The 17,596-nt window shown below is 42.7% G+C and overlaps 1 protein-coding gene across 1 annotated transcript in view; it reads right to left on the bottom strand.

Annotated features, from left to right (window-relative positions):
* LOC309562158 (inter-alpha-trypsin inhibitor heavy chain H3-like) overlaps nucleotides 1–17,596 on the bottom strand; it is a gene marked incomplete at its 5' end in the record, with an annotated part of 129,809 nt that overhangs the window by 81,411 nt on the left and 30,802 nt on the right. Inside the window, 3 exons of the mRNA XM_082266283.1 lie at nucleotides 8,338–8,463; nucleotides 12,273–12,441; nucleotides 13,719–13,835. Of these exons, the coding sequence (XP_082122409.1) occupies nucleotides 8,338–8,463; nucleotides 12,273–12,441; nucleotides 13,719–13,835 (412 nt within the window). The remainder of the gene's footprint in view (nucleotides 1–8,337; nucleotides 8,464–12,272; nucleotides 12,442–13,718; nucleotides 13,836–17,596) is intronic.

Genomic DNA, 17,596 nt, shown 5'->3' with positions numbered 1-17,596 from the left:
AGGCAAAACATCAGAACTTGTGCACAGTACCACTATACACAAGTTCAGATGTTTTTCCTGACTGCAAAGAACCCAAAAAAATGCCTGCTATTAAACCGGCAAGGTGTTACAGCAGAGAAGCCATATTCCTGTGCTTAAAGTTTTCTAATACAAACGATCTTTTTTTTTATGGTTCTGGACATGCTACAGAGCTGAAACTTCACAGGTACACCTTTTAGACCCCCCAGACACAAAATCACACAAAAAAAAGTTCTTAAAAATTGTCATTTTTGATAAAAAAGCCAATTATTGAAAAATTAAAAAAAAAAAAAAAAAAAAAAAAAAAGAGATTTTTTGATTTTTACTTTGGATTTAGTATCTGGGGGGTCTAAAAAGTGTACATGTGAAGTTTCAGCTCTGTAGCATGTCCAGAACCCCCCAAAAATTAGCATTTTCTTATAATTTTTATTAGAACAGGAATACGGCTTCTCTACGGCGCTTTTTCTTGCATTTATCGGGCATTTTTGGAGGCAGGCATGACTTTTTTTGGATTTAGTGTCTGGGGGGTCTAAAAAGTGTACCTGTGAAGTTTCAGCTCTGTAGCATGTCCAGAACCAGAAAAAAAGATAATTTTTCAGTAGAGCAGGGATGGTGGGACCCCTCTTTTACACTTATATGATCTTTTTTTGGGGTTCTGGACATGCTACAGAGCTGAAACTTCACAGGTACACCTTTTAGACCCCCCAGACACAAAATCACACAAAAAAAGTTCTTAAAAATTGTCATTTTTGATAAAAAAGCCAATTATTGAAAAATTAAAAAAAAAAAAAAAAAAAAAAAAAAAAAGAGATTTTTTGATTTTTACTTTGGATTTAGTATCTGGGGGGTCTAAAAGGTGTGCATGTGAAGTTTCAGGTCTGTAGCATGTCCAGAACCAGAAAAAAAAAGATCGTTTGTATTAGAAAACTTTAAGCACAGGAATATGGCTTCTCTGCTGTAACACCTTGCCGGTTTAATAGCAGGCATTTTTTTGGGTTCTTTGCAGTCAGGAAAAACATCTGAACTTGTGTATAGTGGTACTGTGCACAAGTTCTGATGTTTTGCCTGCCTCCAAAATCCCCAAAAAATGCCAGCAAAAACACACCTGGGCATTTTTTTTTTGACGCTAGCGTTTTTTTTGGCATTTTTTGGGGTTCTTTTGAGGCAGGCAAAACATCTGAACATGTGTATAGGGTGTATATATAGGCATATATGTCTGAATATATACCCCGAGACATATATAGGTGTGATAGTAGCAGAAATATATTACTGTAAATGATTTCATTAGCGCAAGCATTTATTTCTGCTACTATCACACCTATATATGTCTAGGGGTATATATTCAGACATATATGTCTATATATCCCCCCTATACACATGTTCAGATGTTTTGCCTGCCTCAAAAGAACCCCAAAAAATGCCAAAAAAAAACGCTAGCGTCAAAAAAAAAAATGCCCAGGTGTGTTTTTGCTGGCATTTTTTGGGGAATTTTGGAGGCAGGCAAAACATCAGAACTTGTGCACAGTACTACTATACACAAGTTCAGATGTTTTTCCTGACTGCAAAGAACCCAAAAAAATGCCTGCTATTAAACCGGCAAGGTGTTACAGCAGAGAAGCCATATTCCTGTGCTTAAAGTTTTCTAATACAAACGATCTTTTTTTTTCTGGTTCTGGACATGCTACAGACCTGAAACTTCACATGCACACCTTTTAGACCCCCCAGATACTAAATCCAAAAATCTCTTTTTTTTTTTTTTTTTTTTTAAATTTTTCAATAATTGGCTTTTTTATCAAAAATGACAATTTTTAAGAACTTTTTTTGTGTGATTTTGTGTCTGGGGGGTCTAAAAGGTGTACCTGTGAAGTTTCAGCTCTGTAGCATGTCCAGAACCCCAAAAAAAGATCATATAAGTGTAAAAGAGGGGTCCCACCATCCCTGCTCTACTGAAAAATTATCTTTTTTTCTGGTTCTGGACATGCTACAGAGCTGAAACTTCACAGGTACACTTTTTAGACCCCCCAGACACTAAATCCAAAAAAAGTCATGCCTGCCTCCAAAAATGCCCGATAAATGCAAGAAAAAGCGCCGTAGAGAAGCCGTATTCCTGTTCTAATAAAAATTATAAGAAAATGCTAATTTTTGGGGGGTTCTGGACATGCTACAGACCTGAAACTTCACATGCACACCTTTTAGACCCCCCAGATACTAAATCCAAAGTAAAAATCAAAAAATCTCTTTTTTTTTTTTTTTTTTTTTAAATTTTTCAATAATTGGCTTTTTTATCAAAAATGACAATTTTTAAGAACTTTTTTTGTGTGATTTTGTGTCTGGGGGGTCTAAAAGGTGTACCTGTGAAGTTTCAGCTCTGTAGCATGTCCAGAACCAGAAAAAAAGATCATATAGGTGTTAAAGTTAAAGGAGGCTCCCGAACCACATCCCTGTTCTACTGAAAAATTACCTTTTTTTTTTCATGGTTCTGGACATGCTACAGAGCTGAAACTTCACATGCACACCTTTTAGACCCCCCAGATACTAAATCCAAAGTAAAAATCAAAAAAATTTCTTTTTTTTTTTTTTTTTAATTTTTCAATAATTGGCTTTTTTATCAAAAATGACAATTTTTAAGAACTTTTTTTTGTGTGATTAATAGTCCCTGGGGCATGACCCAGAACCCTAGGCACTTTTTAGGGGCATTTATTGGGTTTTAGGGCTTAAAAATGGTGTTTTTTGATTACAGAAGTTCGGGTCCCATTGATTTCAATGGGGTTCTGAAATCCGAACCGAACTTTTGTGAAGTTCGGGTGTTCTGGTCGAACCGAACTTTTCAAAAGTTCGATCATCCCTACTCTGGAGTAGTGTAGTCAGTGGACGAGTGTCAGCTGGTGGAGGAAAGATTAGTGCCCTAAAGAGAAATCCCAGAAGGAACATTTACCTCAGATTCATCCAGTGGCAGGATGAAGTAGCAGCCTTGCCACATTCTCAAGTTAGAAGTCCTCAGAATTGTGAATAGTTCAAGTGCTGGAGTATCCTACTCATCCCTTCTCCCATCCCAATATAAAAAAAAAAAACAACAAAAACATCAACCCCTAGACTGATCATTGACTGAGCCAAATGTAAAGTGTTAGGATTTCTGCAAGCTGTTGCTACAGGTAACCCAGGGGAACACAAAAGTGTTAAAAACTAGCAACCCCCAAGGGGGCAGTGCTACATTTGCATGGCCTGTTTTTTTTTAGAAAGCTCGGTAGTTCAAGGTGAAATTTACAAATACAACTGAATGAGCCGGAAGAGTAACTCATCCGCCTTTTCTCCCTGGCATGGAGTTTCAGTGGGTGGAACGAAGGGTTTCTCAATGAACATGCATTTGATCCTCCCTCTGGTGAATGGACCAGGGATTGACATGTATTACATCACTCCCTGGTTCACAGTTGTCATTCCCTGGTAGCACTGGGAGTTGACACAGCTAATGGAGCAAGAATTAAACTTCATTTTCTTCAGTGCAGGGGAAGCAAGGGATCAGAAGGGGCTAATAGATCCCTGATGTCACATTAAACATGCTGTCACATAAGGGGCTATTGGTTTCCTATGTGACAGCAATAAAGTTAAGTGAAAAAAAAGTTTAAAAATGTAAAAGTGACAAATAAAAATAAAAAAGCAAAAACATTTTTTTTCCAAGGGGAATTGAAACAAATCTCCCACAAAATGTGGGAGATGACTTCAGAAATTCCAACAATTATGGTGAAAAAAATAATATAAAATTTAAAAAAGGAAAGAATATGTAAATATTTTTGAACAAAAAATAAAAATAAATTAAGAAATTGGTGGTGGCTTGAAATATGTTAACATGGTGCTGCCTAAGCCATGAAAATATTGAATGTGGCTGTTTTACCCAGTTCTTCACCATTTATAGTTCAATAGGCATATTTTCCCTATATAACTTCAGTTCCCCAGAGCTTCTCCTTGTGCCATAACAACATAGAAGGAGGAGGTGGACAAAAGGAGGTGGAGGAGGAATAGGATGTAAATGTGGTTGAAGTTGAGGGAGGGGGGGGGGGAGGAAGAAAAGGTGAAGGTGGAAGGTGGAAGGAGGAATAGAGGGAGTATGAACAGGAGGAGGAGGAAGAAGGTTTCATAAGCAAGGCTTGCCACTTACTATCACCTACTACATCCATTAGCGAGCACCTCTACATGTCCTTTTGAGCGTGCCTGCTATTTTTTTAATAGTTCTGATTTGAGGAAGGGCAGAAAACCTATGGCTTTAGGATTCTTCCCTTCATTTTTAATGCTGCTTGCCTTTCCTCTGGCAATAGGATTTTCCCATTGTTTTGTGGATTGGCAGGCAGGCTATGGCCATAGATTTTCCTCCTTGCATCTATGCCTTGCAACTGTCCGTGACTGTAATTAAATAAATATTAAAAAAGAAACCTTGGCTGCTAAGTGCCTGGGATGAGGAACAATATTCTGTCAATGAAGAGGAATTGCAGATGTGTGCTGCCCAATCACAGCATTAAAACAAATAATAAGGAAAAAATGTATAAATAAATAAAAAAATGTAAAAACTAACAACTGAAAAAAATGGTGGTTGTTAACTTTGCTTTTTGGGGCTACCCAAGACAGGAACTTTTACTTGGGATTGGTTATATAATTTTTTTTTTTTTTTGCAGCTCTTCTCTGACAGCACACTGGCAAACCAGAAGCTCCAGAAAATACTGTGCAAGCTCCAGCCAGTGCTGCAGCCTGGACACCCAGTCGTCCAGTAGTCCATGGAGTCCTCACTAATGTTGTAGTTAGCAAATATGTGGTTGAAAAGCTGCCTCTTCATGCTGCCTGCAGCTGGGAAGAAGGGTGGAAAGGGGATCCTGCCACCATCAGGAAATGTGGCAAAGAGGTTGTGATGTAGCAACTACCTAAAAAGCTCCATATTTTGGGAACAATCTGGGATGGTGGCAGTAGATCGGCCATTTTACCCTTGTATCTGGAATTTATAGGGTAGGTCACCCACTAGTGGTCTCTTACTTTTTGGAACTAAATCCTGGGGTCCTTGTGCAGGTATCTGAACATAAAATACAGCACTGTTCACAAATAACCTGCAGCAGAGGATCCTGAGTCCCCCAATTTCACCCCATCCAACTCCCAGGGATTAGGAGAGATGAAGCATCCGCACTGAAGCCTGCCCCATTTCCTTTTCCTCATCACTGCCAGCACCCCAAAGCATCTTCTTCTTTTATTCTTCTTCTGCCCACTGCTGCCTCATTGATTGCACATACTGGTGGAGGGCAGGGACAGTCTTTTGGGCGAAACAATGGTGGCTAGGTGAAAGGTAATACCCCTTGGTAGGTATAATTCTGCCGGCCAGTCTCCCTTCAATCTGCAAAGAATATACGAGCGCTCGGAAATACAACATCTAGACAGGTTAACTGCCATTGTGAAGCAGCGCATGCCATAAACTCATGGAAATAAGCTGGAATGGGAGCAGCAGCAATGCCAGAAATTTTTCAAAGCTTGCATTAAGACACTGGACATGGGGGGGGGGTGATTTAGGGAAATTTTTTTTATGCTCCAGCAGCTGAAGCTTTACGCTATCTTGAGCTGCACTATACAGCTGCTGTATGGTATTTGTGTCTATTGTCTTTTAGATAATACATATATTTTTGCTGCAAAATAAAACCTGCCTTGTCTCTTTCTATTTACTGCCTATTCAAGTGCTTGCATATAGACTGTTCTGATTCAAATGCTGCTTATTGACATACCTCCTTAGAGCCACTCTGTATGGGCAAAATGGTTACCTGCTGACTTGATGCCATTTACAGGTAGCTTAAGTCTTGAACAAGACACAGAAGTTGAATCCAACTTAATTGTACTTCAGCTAATTGCAGTACATGGAATGTTTTTTTTCCAGCAAGAAGACAATGACTTTCCCAAACCCTGTCTCCACAAGGAACTAACACTGAGTGGGGAACATGGAAGAAAGGAAGGTCTAGCTAGAACTAAGCTAAATAGTACTAAAAAAAAAAAAAAAAGGAGGAGGGAAGGGGGGGGGGGGGCAAAAACAAACACCAAATTACATAGTATACCAGCTGTAGTGGCCCGAAACTGCCAACAGATGCCAGCATTCAGCAAAACAATAGCAACCTAATACAGTTGAATACAACAACAGAAAAAAATATAAATAGGTGGGACAGAACACAACCTTTTTCCATTTTAAATAATCAGTTTGCGGTGATGCTGCTGTACTATGTCTCAGAACTGTGTATAGTATCTGACAAAAGTGAGTACACCCCTCACATTTTTGTAAATATTGTATTATATCTTTTCATGTGACAACACTGAAGAAATTACACTTTGCTACAATGTAAAGTAGTGAGTGTACAGCTTGTATAACAGTGTAAATTTGCTGTCCCCTCAAGATAACTCAACACACCGCCATTAATGTCTAAACCGCTGGCAACAAAAGTGAGTGTACCCCTAAGTGAAAATGTCCAAATTAGGCCCAATTAGCCATTTTCCCTGTGACTTGTTAGTGTTACAAGGTCTCAGGTGTGAATGAGGAGCAGCTGTGTTAAATTTGGTGTTATCGCTCTCACTCTCTCAATACTGGTCACTGGAAGTTTAACTTTGCATCTCATGGCAAAGAATTCTCTGAGGATCTGAAAAAAAGAATTCTTGCTCTACATAAAGATGGCCTAGGCTATAAGAAGATTGCCAACCCCCTGAAACTGAGCTTCAGCACCTTGGCCAAGACCATACAGTGGTTTAACAAGACAGGTTCCACTCAGAACAGGCCTCGCCATGGTCGACCAAAGAATTTGAGTGCTCGTGCTCAGCATCATATGCAGCTGGCACTGGGAAGCTACAGTTTATTGAGGGAACCATGAATGCCAACATGTACTGTGACATACTGAAGCAGAGCATGATCCCCTCCCTTCAGAGATTGGGCCGCAGGACAGTATTCCAACATGATAACAATCCCAAACACACCTCCAAGACAACCACTGCCTTGCTAAAGAAGCTGAGGGTAAAGGTGATGGACTGGTCAAGCATGTCTCCAGACCTAAACCCTATTGAGCATCTGTGGGGCATCCTCAAATGGAAGGTGGAGGAGTCCAAGGTCTCTAACATCCACCAGCTCTGTGATGTCATCATGGAGGAGTGGAAGAGGACTCCAGTGGCAACCTGTGAAGCTCTGGTGAGCTCTATGCCCCAGAGGGTTAGGGCAGTGATGGAAAACAATGGTTGCCACACAAAATATTGACACTTTGGGCCCATTTTGGACATTTTTTCTTAGGGGTGTACTAACTTTTGTTGCCAGCAGTTTAGACATTAATGGCTCTGTGTTGAGTTATTTTGAGGGGACAGCAAATTTACACTGTTATACAAGCTGTACACTCACTACTTTACATTGTAGCAAAGTGTAATTTCTTCAGTGTTGTCACATGAAAAGATATAATAAAATATTTACACAAATGTGAGGGGTGTACTCTCTTTTGTGAGATACTGTACATTTCAGGATAGACTGAAATTCAAATCCTTTAGTAGGTAGGTAAGTCAGTTGCTTATATGTATTTTATTTGTGTATTTTTCTGTTTTCTTGGACTTCAGCTTTAAAGTGGATACCAAAAAATACAAGGTCTCCATTGCAAATCAGTGGCTAAACGTTTTAAATGCTGTTATGGAAGGATCGGCAGGTAAGAAACTTTGCAACATCTCAACAAATGATAATTTACTTAAAACATTTGTATACAGTGAGGCATGATGCCAGATTTACTGAAACATAGATTAAGGCTTAACATACACATTATTTGCAACTGCATCTTCATTTACAGTTTTCTCTTAGTCCTCCTTCCTGCCTGTGAAATCTACCTAATGCAACTTTGTGTGATAGGATGAGTGAAAGCAGTGTTGTCACCTCTGTGTAGGCTGTGCATGCTTGTACTACAGTGGTATGAGTAGATGTTGCGGGGGGTGTGGCTATCATCATTGCCACTAAGGAGTGACAAGCCTGTATCTTGCCAATCAGCAGCTGGCCACACGTAGTCCTGCCCACTGCTTTCTGGATTAACCACACTATCTCTATACTTCCTCACTACAGATTTCCTCTGAAAGGGAAATATGATGACTCAGAATTGTAATGAATTTGTATATTTTTTTATATTATAACAGTATTAACTTTTTATAGCATTTTATAACACTATTAACTTTGGTCCTTTACTGAGAACATTTTCTAAGCCTTTTGGTACAGGCACATTTAACCTGCATTTAAGTGATAAGGTCTGGAGAACCTCAAGAAACATGTTTTACAAAATAAAATAAATCGCTTACCTATATTTGCTTCACCATCAGTGAGCAAGACTATTAAAGAGACACTTCTTTCTGGGATTTGGTTTAGTTCACGTGCTTTATCCAATAATTCCACAGCCCTTAGCACAGGATCATTAATATTAGTGGCTGCAAAAAAAATGTTTAAAAAATTATATATGTGTATATGCTCAACAAGGAATTGGCAAAGGAACAAAGCTACTGAGGGTACACTTTTTTGCTGACCAAGTATTTTTTGCACGCTGAATAACTAACTTGACCTATGTATCGTAACTCTGTCTCCTGACTTTGACTCTGACACTGTCTCCTGACTCTGACATCTGACTCTTACTTTTGGCTTTGACCCCCTAACTCTGATACTTGACTTATATTTCCGGGTCTGACATCTAACTTTGACACCTGACTTCGACATTTGACTGGTGCCTGACTCTGACACCTGACTCCTTTCTCCTGGCTTTGACCCCTGACCCTGAAACCTGACTATTACTTCTGGGTCTGATACTTGACGCTGAAAGCTGACTCTACCTATTCATTTTGACATTTCATTCCTACTGGTGGTACTGACACCTAGCTCCTAATCAAAGCTTTGATATCTGACCCTTATACTTGAGTTTGACACCAGACTCTTACTCCTGGCTCTGAAACCTAATACTTTTGGGTCTGACACCTGACTGATTCTGACTGATTCCTAGCTCTGGCACCTGGCACTTACTCAGGGCCGGCCTTAGGTGTTCAAGCGGCCTGTGCGAGCTGATCCTGTGGCGCCCCCACCAGCGCCCTGCACATTTTTTCTTGCACTTTCTTTGCACTTCATTTGACTTTTCTTTTTTATGATCACTACAAACTTAGCCCCCCTTACATTGGAGACCCCCCTTACATCAGAGACCCCCAACGGAGCCCCCCTTACAACAGAAACCCCCCAACGGAGCCCCCTTACAACAGAAACCCCCCACAGAGGCCCCACTTACATCTGAGACCCTAACACAGAGCACCCTTACAGCAGAGACCCCCCAGCCCCCACAAAGAGCCCCCTTTACATCAGAGACCCCCCACACAGAGCCCCCCTTACATCAAAGACCCCCCACACAGAGCCCCCCATACATCAAAGACCCCCCACACAGAGCCCCCTTACATCAGAGACCCCCATAGAGAGCCCCCTTTACATCAGAGACCCCCCACACAGAGCTCCCCTTACATCAGAGACCCCCCCACAGAGCCCCCTTACATCAGAGCCCCCCACACAAAGCCCCCTTACATCAGAGACCCCAACACAGAGCCCCCTTACATCAGAGACCATCCCCACACAAAGCCCCCTTACTTTAGAGACCCCTCACACAAAGCCCCCCTTACATCAGAGACCCCAACACAGAGCCCCCTTACATCAGAGACCATCCCCACAGAGACCCCCTTACATCAGAGCTCCCCCCCATAGAGCCCCCCACAGAGCTCCCCTTACATCAGAGCCCCTCCACACAGAGCTCCCCTTACATCAGAGCCCCCCACATCAGAGCCCTCCCACACAGAGCCCCCCTTACATCAGAGACCCCCCTTACACCAGAGACCCCCCACACAGAGCCCCTTACATCAGAGACCCCCTTACATCAGAGACCTCCACACAGAGCCCCCTTACATCAGAGACCCCCCACACAGAGCCCCCTTACATCAAAGACCCCCACACAGCACCCCCTTACATCAGAGACCCCCACACAGAGCCCCCTTACATCAAAGACCCCCCGCACAAAGCCCCCTTTACATCAGAGACCCCCACACAGAGCCCCCTTACATCAGAGACCCCCACACAAAGCCCCCTTACTTTAGAGACCCCTCACACAAAGCCCCCCTTACATCCAGAGACCCCAACACAGAGCCCCCTTACATCAGAGACCATCCCCACAGAGCCCCCCTTACATCAGAGCCCCCACAGAGCTCCCCCTACATCAGAGCCCCTCCACACAGAGCTCCCCTTACACCAGAGCCCCCCACATCAGAGCCCTCCCACACAGAGCCCCCCTTACATTAGAGACCCCCCTTACATCAGAGACCCCCCACACAGAGCCCCCTTACATCAGAGACCCCCACACAGAGTCCCCTTACATCAGAGACCCCCCCTCACAGAGCCCGCTTACACCAGAGACCCTACACACAGAGCCCCCTTACATCAAAGACCCCCCACACAAAGCCCCCTTTACATCAGAGACCCCCCACACAGAGCCCCCCTTACATCAGAGACCCCCCACACAAAGCCCCCTTACTTTAGAAACCCCTCAAATCAGAGACCCCAACACAGAGCCCCCTTACATCAGAGACCATCCCCACAGAGCCCCCCTTACATCAGAGCCCCCCCCCCTCATAGAGCCCCCACAGAGCTCCCCTTACATCAGAGCCCATCCACACAGAGCTCCCCTTACATCAGAGCCCCTCACATCAGAGCCCTCCCACACAGAGCCCCCCTTACATCAGAGACCCCCCTCTTACATCAGAGACCCCCCACACAGAGCCCCCTTACATCAGAGACCCCCACACAGAGCCCCCTCACATCAGAGACCCCCCACACCAAAGACTCCTCCCCACACAAAGCCCCCTTTACATCAGAGACCCCCCACACAGAGCCCCCCCCCTTACATTTGATGCAGGAGAGAGCTTACTTACCTTAGTATGGAGGCTTACCATGAGAAGAAGGGGCGGGAGGAGGAGGAGAAGGGGCGGGAGGAGGGGGAGCCGACGATCTCTCCTCTGGCGTCCCTGACCTGGAGAGGAGGGGATCTGTCAGTGGCGGGCACTGGCGGCGGATCTGAGACTGAGTTGTGTGTGATACACAGCTCAGCCCTGCAGCTATAGAAGACACAGGAACAGCCGCACAGCTGGGGGTTAGGGGGGGCCGTGGCCTGTGTTAACCCTCTCCATGCCGCGGTCGCCGCTTACCTCCCACTGTGCGGCCTGATCATGTACGAGCTGCGATGGCCGCACGGCGCCCCTTTTGCCCATGGCGCCCTGTGCGGCCGCACAGCTCGCACACCCCAAAGGCCAGCCCTGCACTTACTCCTGGCTCTGGCACCAGGCTCCTACTCATGACTCTGAGACCTGACCCTGACTGACTCCTGGCTCTGATACCTGGCTCAAATCAAGTTTAACTGTGATTTAAAGAATTATTAAAAGGATCGACCATAGTTTATAGGATTCCTGATTGACAGGTATGTCAATGTCACACAATAAAAACTGTACCTACGGGCAATTTGCTTTATTGATTTTTGCCCTCCTGAATATTGCTAATTAGACAGAAACATCCATTAATTAGTTGAAAACAGCGGAATGTCTCCAAAATTCTGCAGAGGCATTTCATCCTTTGCAAAATTAATCAAAAAAAGGTATAGCTATCTATCTGTCTGTCTGTCTGTCTGTCTATCTATCCTGTCAGGGTCACACCCTGGCGGCTTCTGTGCAGGTTAAATAGATTTGGACAAAGGAATGGGAAGTCCCTTTTCCTATTATGACCTAGAACTTCCAATGATAATAACTGCTACTGGGAGGAGAAAAATAAATCAAAAAGTGGATAAGATTAAATAGAAATGTCAGGTAAAACAACATGGTAGTAAAAAAATGTAAGAAATATGGTAGCTTCAAAACAACTATCAAAAGGTGCCAAATATTATCTTCCCTTGGTCATCTGATCTGCTGCCAGAACCCCCTGAAATCTCTTTGTAAGTGCTGACTTTAAAGTGGAAACTTGCACAGAGCGATACAAGCTCTCTGCCCTGTATGACAGCACTTAGATCTAACATTTGGCTTGTCAGGCACTACATGTTTTCCCCATATCAGTACCACGTTTATCAGTAGGCTAAAATTATAAACTGGGGTGGTGTAGGAGAAGCATTTTTAATTACAGGGTTGCTTTACAGCTAGTATGTAGGAGATTATATTTATTTGTTGTGTTTACATACCATACCCATCTGTAATTTGTTTGACAAAGTCCTTGGCTTCTTTCAGGTTTTCTGGTGTTGCTTTCACCAAAGAAGGTTTCCACACCTCAATATTATTGTCAAATAGTATAAAATTAAATTGATCATGTTCTTTGGTATCCTTCAGAATTTCAAGTAGGGCTTCCTTCGTCTAAATATAGATATCACAGAAATACATACATTTATTATTAAACTTAATTTACCGTAGATAGGGTAGATCAGTAGAGGGATGGGTGATAGTAGCATAAAATGTAACTAAAGGGCTCTTGTGCAAGAACAATTGTTGTATGGTGTTGCTTAGAGAGAATTGAGAAGTGTGTTGTAGTAATGGTGCAATGTGCTATGTGTACTGGATTCCATTTTTCTTTCTTTTTTTTTTTTTTTAGAACCAGTAGGTTTTCATAAGAAATTACAGGGCACACCAATATATACCATTTGCATGATTGCATTTATAACTAAAATATATACTGGTATATACAACATAGTACATGTTTTGGCTGACCCTCCCCCTTTGGATTTGATATGCATTTTGTAAGATTCACCTTTACTCTGATTGTAAGCTATTAACAGTAGGACCTATAAATATGAGCCAGAAGCAAGAACTTTTTAAATTAGGAGTAGTGTCGATTTTGTCAGGTTTTTGCTGTTGTCTGTGTCTCCTTAAAGGAGATTCACTCTCTACTTGCCTTGGTGATCGTTATCACAGGGACAGACAGTGTTGGGAAACCCCACAGTTATCACCCAAACAGCAAAAGAGGGCTAAATCTTTTGCTTGGCATATACATTCTGGAGACAACTGTCTGAAAGGGTATTTCTCTTTACTTTGAAAATATTTTCTTTTACTTACCTTTTCGTTTTCAGGACAGAAAGTGCCAAAATATGTTTAATGCATATAGTTTAAGAGACCAAAAAAATCCACTGCAGAAATGTTAAAGTGAAACTTCACTCTCTCAATCAACATTGACTATTTTTAATCCCCATGCTGCTAGCATTAGTAAATAGATGGGGAAGTGTCATATTTACTAGTTTTAAACTTGTCTTTTACATTGCTTAAGTTACTTCTTGGTTTACATAGATAGACAAATGTTGTCATGCATCCCAGGAGTCTTCAGGAGAGAAGGGTTTTTCTCAACTAAGCACACCCTCCTGCCTGAATGTCTAAGCTAAGGGCAGATGGTTCCAGGAAGTAAATGTTACATGAATCATCTGCCCTTACTCAAGATGTCCACGACCAGAAATGCTAGGGGGGGGGGGGGGGGGGTCAAAATCAAAGTGATTTCCCAGCAAAATAAAGCACTGAAATATGGATGGATGGGGAGTTTGTTTTGCACATTGAACATGAATTCAATAGTGTTTTTGGTTTTGGTGCTCAGATGCAGTGTAGTTCCACTCTAATGAAAGATAAGTATATGTTTATCTGTACCTTACCTGTTTCATCTTTCTACCCTCCATTGATCCACTTTTGTCTATTACGTAAATTACATTTTTTGGCACACCAGCTAATTTTTGAGGTGCGAAAAAGTGAACAAAATATCCATTGACAACCTAAAAAAAGTGAAAAACTGTATTAGTTCATGCAAATAAACCAAGGTATAAAGCAGACATCGCTAAATAGTGGAGCATGGTCTGGATCAAGTGACAGTCCTATTTCTGCCACAGTGGCTGAACCAGCAGTCTTGGTGTCCTCTCCAAGGTCTCCACCCACTGCGTCATCCTGACTGCAGGATGGAGGGTGTGAGGTGCCTAACTTTTTAAGTTACAAAGTGTGTGATTGGTTGCTAGGATGTAGGGCAGTTCTAGCAACCAATCACCTGCTTATTACCACAGCTTCTGCCCTCTGTCCAGACCTTCTGTGCCTCCCACCCTCTGCCCTGCTCTGTAAGGTAGGACTGTGAGGAGGGGGCTGTGCTGGGGAGGGGGTGGTAGGTGAAGGGGGTTGAGGACACTGATGTGAAAGAGGGAATGTGATGTAAAGAGGGCTGAGGACACTGCTGAAATTAGGGGAATATGGAAATTGATTTGATCAGGGGGATGTGATGTAAAGGGGACTGAGGACACTGATATGACTCCAAAAAAGTCAAAGAATCAGTCACTAAGTCTGCTAGTGTTGTGGGCTAAATGACACTGCATGATTTGGTTCTCCTTCTATTGGTAAGTACTTTTTTTCTAGTAACCTGCTGGGTACCAACTGGAGGGTAGCCCTGTATGTTGCAAGCAGCCTAACCTGAGATAGTGAGTTCTCTTAATGGTTTGATTCTTCTCACCAGTGGCGGCTGGTGGTCCATTTTGGGGGGCAGCAAACAAAAGCCCCACCTGCTCGCCAGCCCCCCACTTACCCCATCCAGGTTGCAGGTGACTTCGGCGGCTTTTCCTCCGGGCCAATCCAGTCACTTCTCCTCCCAGCCAATCAGGGCAGGCAGCGGGTCCTAAGACCGGATTGGCCAGGAGGAAAATCAGGAAGACAATAGCGAATCAACATTTGCTAATGTCACAAGTGGGTGGGCTCAGGGTGCAATGCTCTGCGCCCCCCGAGCCCACCCTTTTTTAAGCCAATTAGAGCCTCAGGCTCTAATCATGGGCTTCATAAAAAAAAAAACCCATAGAAATCCATGCGTCTGGCGCCCACATGAAGATTAGGGGCCCGGCGCATGGAGATTAGAGGGGCGGCGCCTCTGCGCCCCTTATGGACCAGCCCTTGCTGCTTCTCACTACCTTTATATGAACTAAAATTAAAAGCAAAGTTTGGGAATGTAAAAAAACAAACACACATGTTCACCTAGGTGGATGTAGCATTGGTCAAATACTACTGATTGCTAAATTTTCAGCCTTCAGTGAGCAGAGGGCTCAGTGCTGTTAGTTACCAGCACTTTCTCTGCTGCTCCAGTGCTCACTGGAGAGCTGAGCTGTGGAGGGGGTAGAAGCGGCTGGCTCAGGCTCTTAGCACTACACTGAAAGGCTGAGCCAGCTGCTGAACAGGGAGTTAGGTGGATCATAACTTTAAATTTGGGATCTTTTCAGCGCCTGAACCTGCTCTGTGATGTCAGCTGACAGTGGACTTTAGCCTTCTGTCGGCTGAAAATGGGTCACAGGAGTGCAGAACGAAGTGGCTTTGGCCCTAATTCTCCTTTAAAGATCCTGTGCGTGTGCCTGTGCCTCAAAGACTGACGTGACAGGGGGCTGTAATGTGAAGTGGGACTGAGGATAATGATGTAAATGGGGACTATGATATGAAGGTCGATTGTGAAGTGAGTAGAAGATGAAAGAGGTGGGGCCATTAGGTAAAGAGGTAGGGCTGTGATTTGAAGAAGGGGCTGTGATATAAAGGGGGGGGGGGGTTTGAATGCAAATGTGCTTAAATATTTTGGTTGACTGCTGCATGGATCGGGTTGTGTGTGACTTCTTCCGCCACAGATGTGTCAAATCCTGTCTGTCTGGGGTAGGTAGGGATAGATGTGTGTGTGTGTATATATATATATATATATATATATATATATATATATATATATACATATACATATACATATATATATACAGTGCATTGCGAAAGTATTCGGCCCCCTTGAACTTTTCAACCATTTGCCACATTTCAGGCTTCAAACATATCAACAACAAGTGGGACACAATCATGAAGTGGAACGAAATTTATTGGATATTTCAAACTTTTTTAACAAATAAAAAACTGAAAAATTAGGCGTGCAAAATTATTCAGCCCCCTTAAGTTAATACTTTGTAGCGCCACCTTTTTGCTGCGATTACAGCTGTAAGTCGCTTGGGGTATGTCTCTATCAGTTTTGCACATCGAGAGAATGACATTTTTGCCCACTCCTCCTTGAAATACAGCTCGAGTTCAGTGAGGTTGGATGGAGAGCGTTTGTGAACAGCAGTTTTCAGTTCTTTCCACAGATTATCGATTGGATTCAGGTCTGGACTTTGACTTGGCCATTCTAACACCTGGATATGTTTATTTGTGAACCATTCCATTGTAGATTTTGCTTTATGTTTTGGATCATTGTCTTGTTGGAAGACAAATCTCCGTCCCAGTCTCAGGTCTTTTGCAGACTCCATCAGGTTTTCTTTCAGAATGGTCCTGTATTTGGCTCCATCCATCTTCCCATCAATTTTAACCATCTTCCCTGTCCCTGCTGAAGAAAAGCAGGCCCAAACCATGATGCTGCCACCACCATGTTTGACAGTGGGGATGGTGTGTTCAGGGTGATGAGCTGTGTTGGTTTTACGCCAAACATAACGTTTTGCATTGTTGCCAAAAAGTTCCATTTTGGTTTCATCTGACCAGAGCACCTTCTTCCACATGTTTGGTGTGTCTCCCAGGTGGCTTGTGGCAAACTTTAAATGACACTTTTTATGGATATCTTTAAGAAATGGCTTTCTTCTTGCCACTCTTCCATAAAGGCCCGATTTGTGCAGTATACGACTGATTGTTGTCCTATGGACAGAGTCTCCCACCTCAGCTGTAGATCTCTGCAGTTCATCCAGAGTGATCATGGGCCTCTTGGCTGCATCTCTGATCAGTCTTCTCCTTGTATGAGCTGAAAGTTTAGAGGGACGGCCAGGTATTCGTAGACAATTTTATATATGTGAGTGGTTCCTGCGCTATCTGGGGGAGTGTAGGTTCCCTTCTTGTTGCTGCACCACGGTACTGTTACCAGGATCCAGTTAATATAGAGTTAAAAGTGGGGTTGTGTGGTGCGCTACAGAAGTGAAAAATGGGGAAAAAACTAATAGGTGTGATTAGGTGATAATAAAATAGAATAAAGTGCTATTTTTTGATTGGTGTCATCTTTTTTTATTTGGGGGTGTGTTCAAACTTCAAACTGATCATGCTGACGTATAAAGATAAATAAATACTGTATTGAACTCTATACCGTGCTAAACAGATATTCCAACTAAAAGTGCTGAGTGCTTTCAATGTGTAGACCAACAAATAAATAAATACGTATTTCAACTGATATAGTATAAAACCAATTATTCCAGACCATAAGGTGCTATGTGCTTTCACTCTTCATTAAATATATCAAACCAATAAAATATATAAATTCTTAAAGTGCAGTGTCCGTGAATGTCCGTTTAATTAAATCCATAAAAAGAAGAAATTCAAGAAAAAAAAAGAAACGTTTTAAATGTAAGTGCAACTGCATTTTTATGAATAAACTGTTTTTATATACTGCACCATGATGGTACTCTGTGTTTAATGAGCCCGAGGTCAAGACAGGAGTTAAGGACCCCACAAATAAAAGCACCCCAGAATGTACCCAGCAAGCATACCCAGGAGCAAGAATAGGAGAGTG

Source organism: Pelophylax lessonae, assembly GCF_965119305.1.
Source record: "Pelophylax lessonae genome assembly, chromosome: 8".
Classification (NCBI taxonomy): Eukaryota; Metazoa; Chordata; class Amphibia; order Anura; family Ranidae; genus Pelophylax; species Pelophylax lessonae.
The sequence above is the reverse complement of the archived record's forward strand: the minus strand, read 5'-3'. Positions and strand labels throughout refer to the sequence as shown.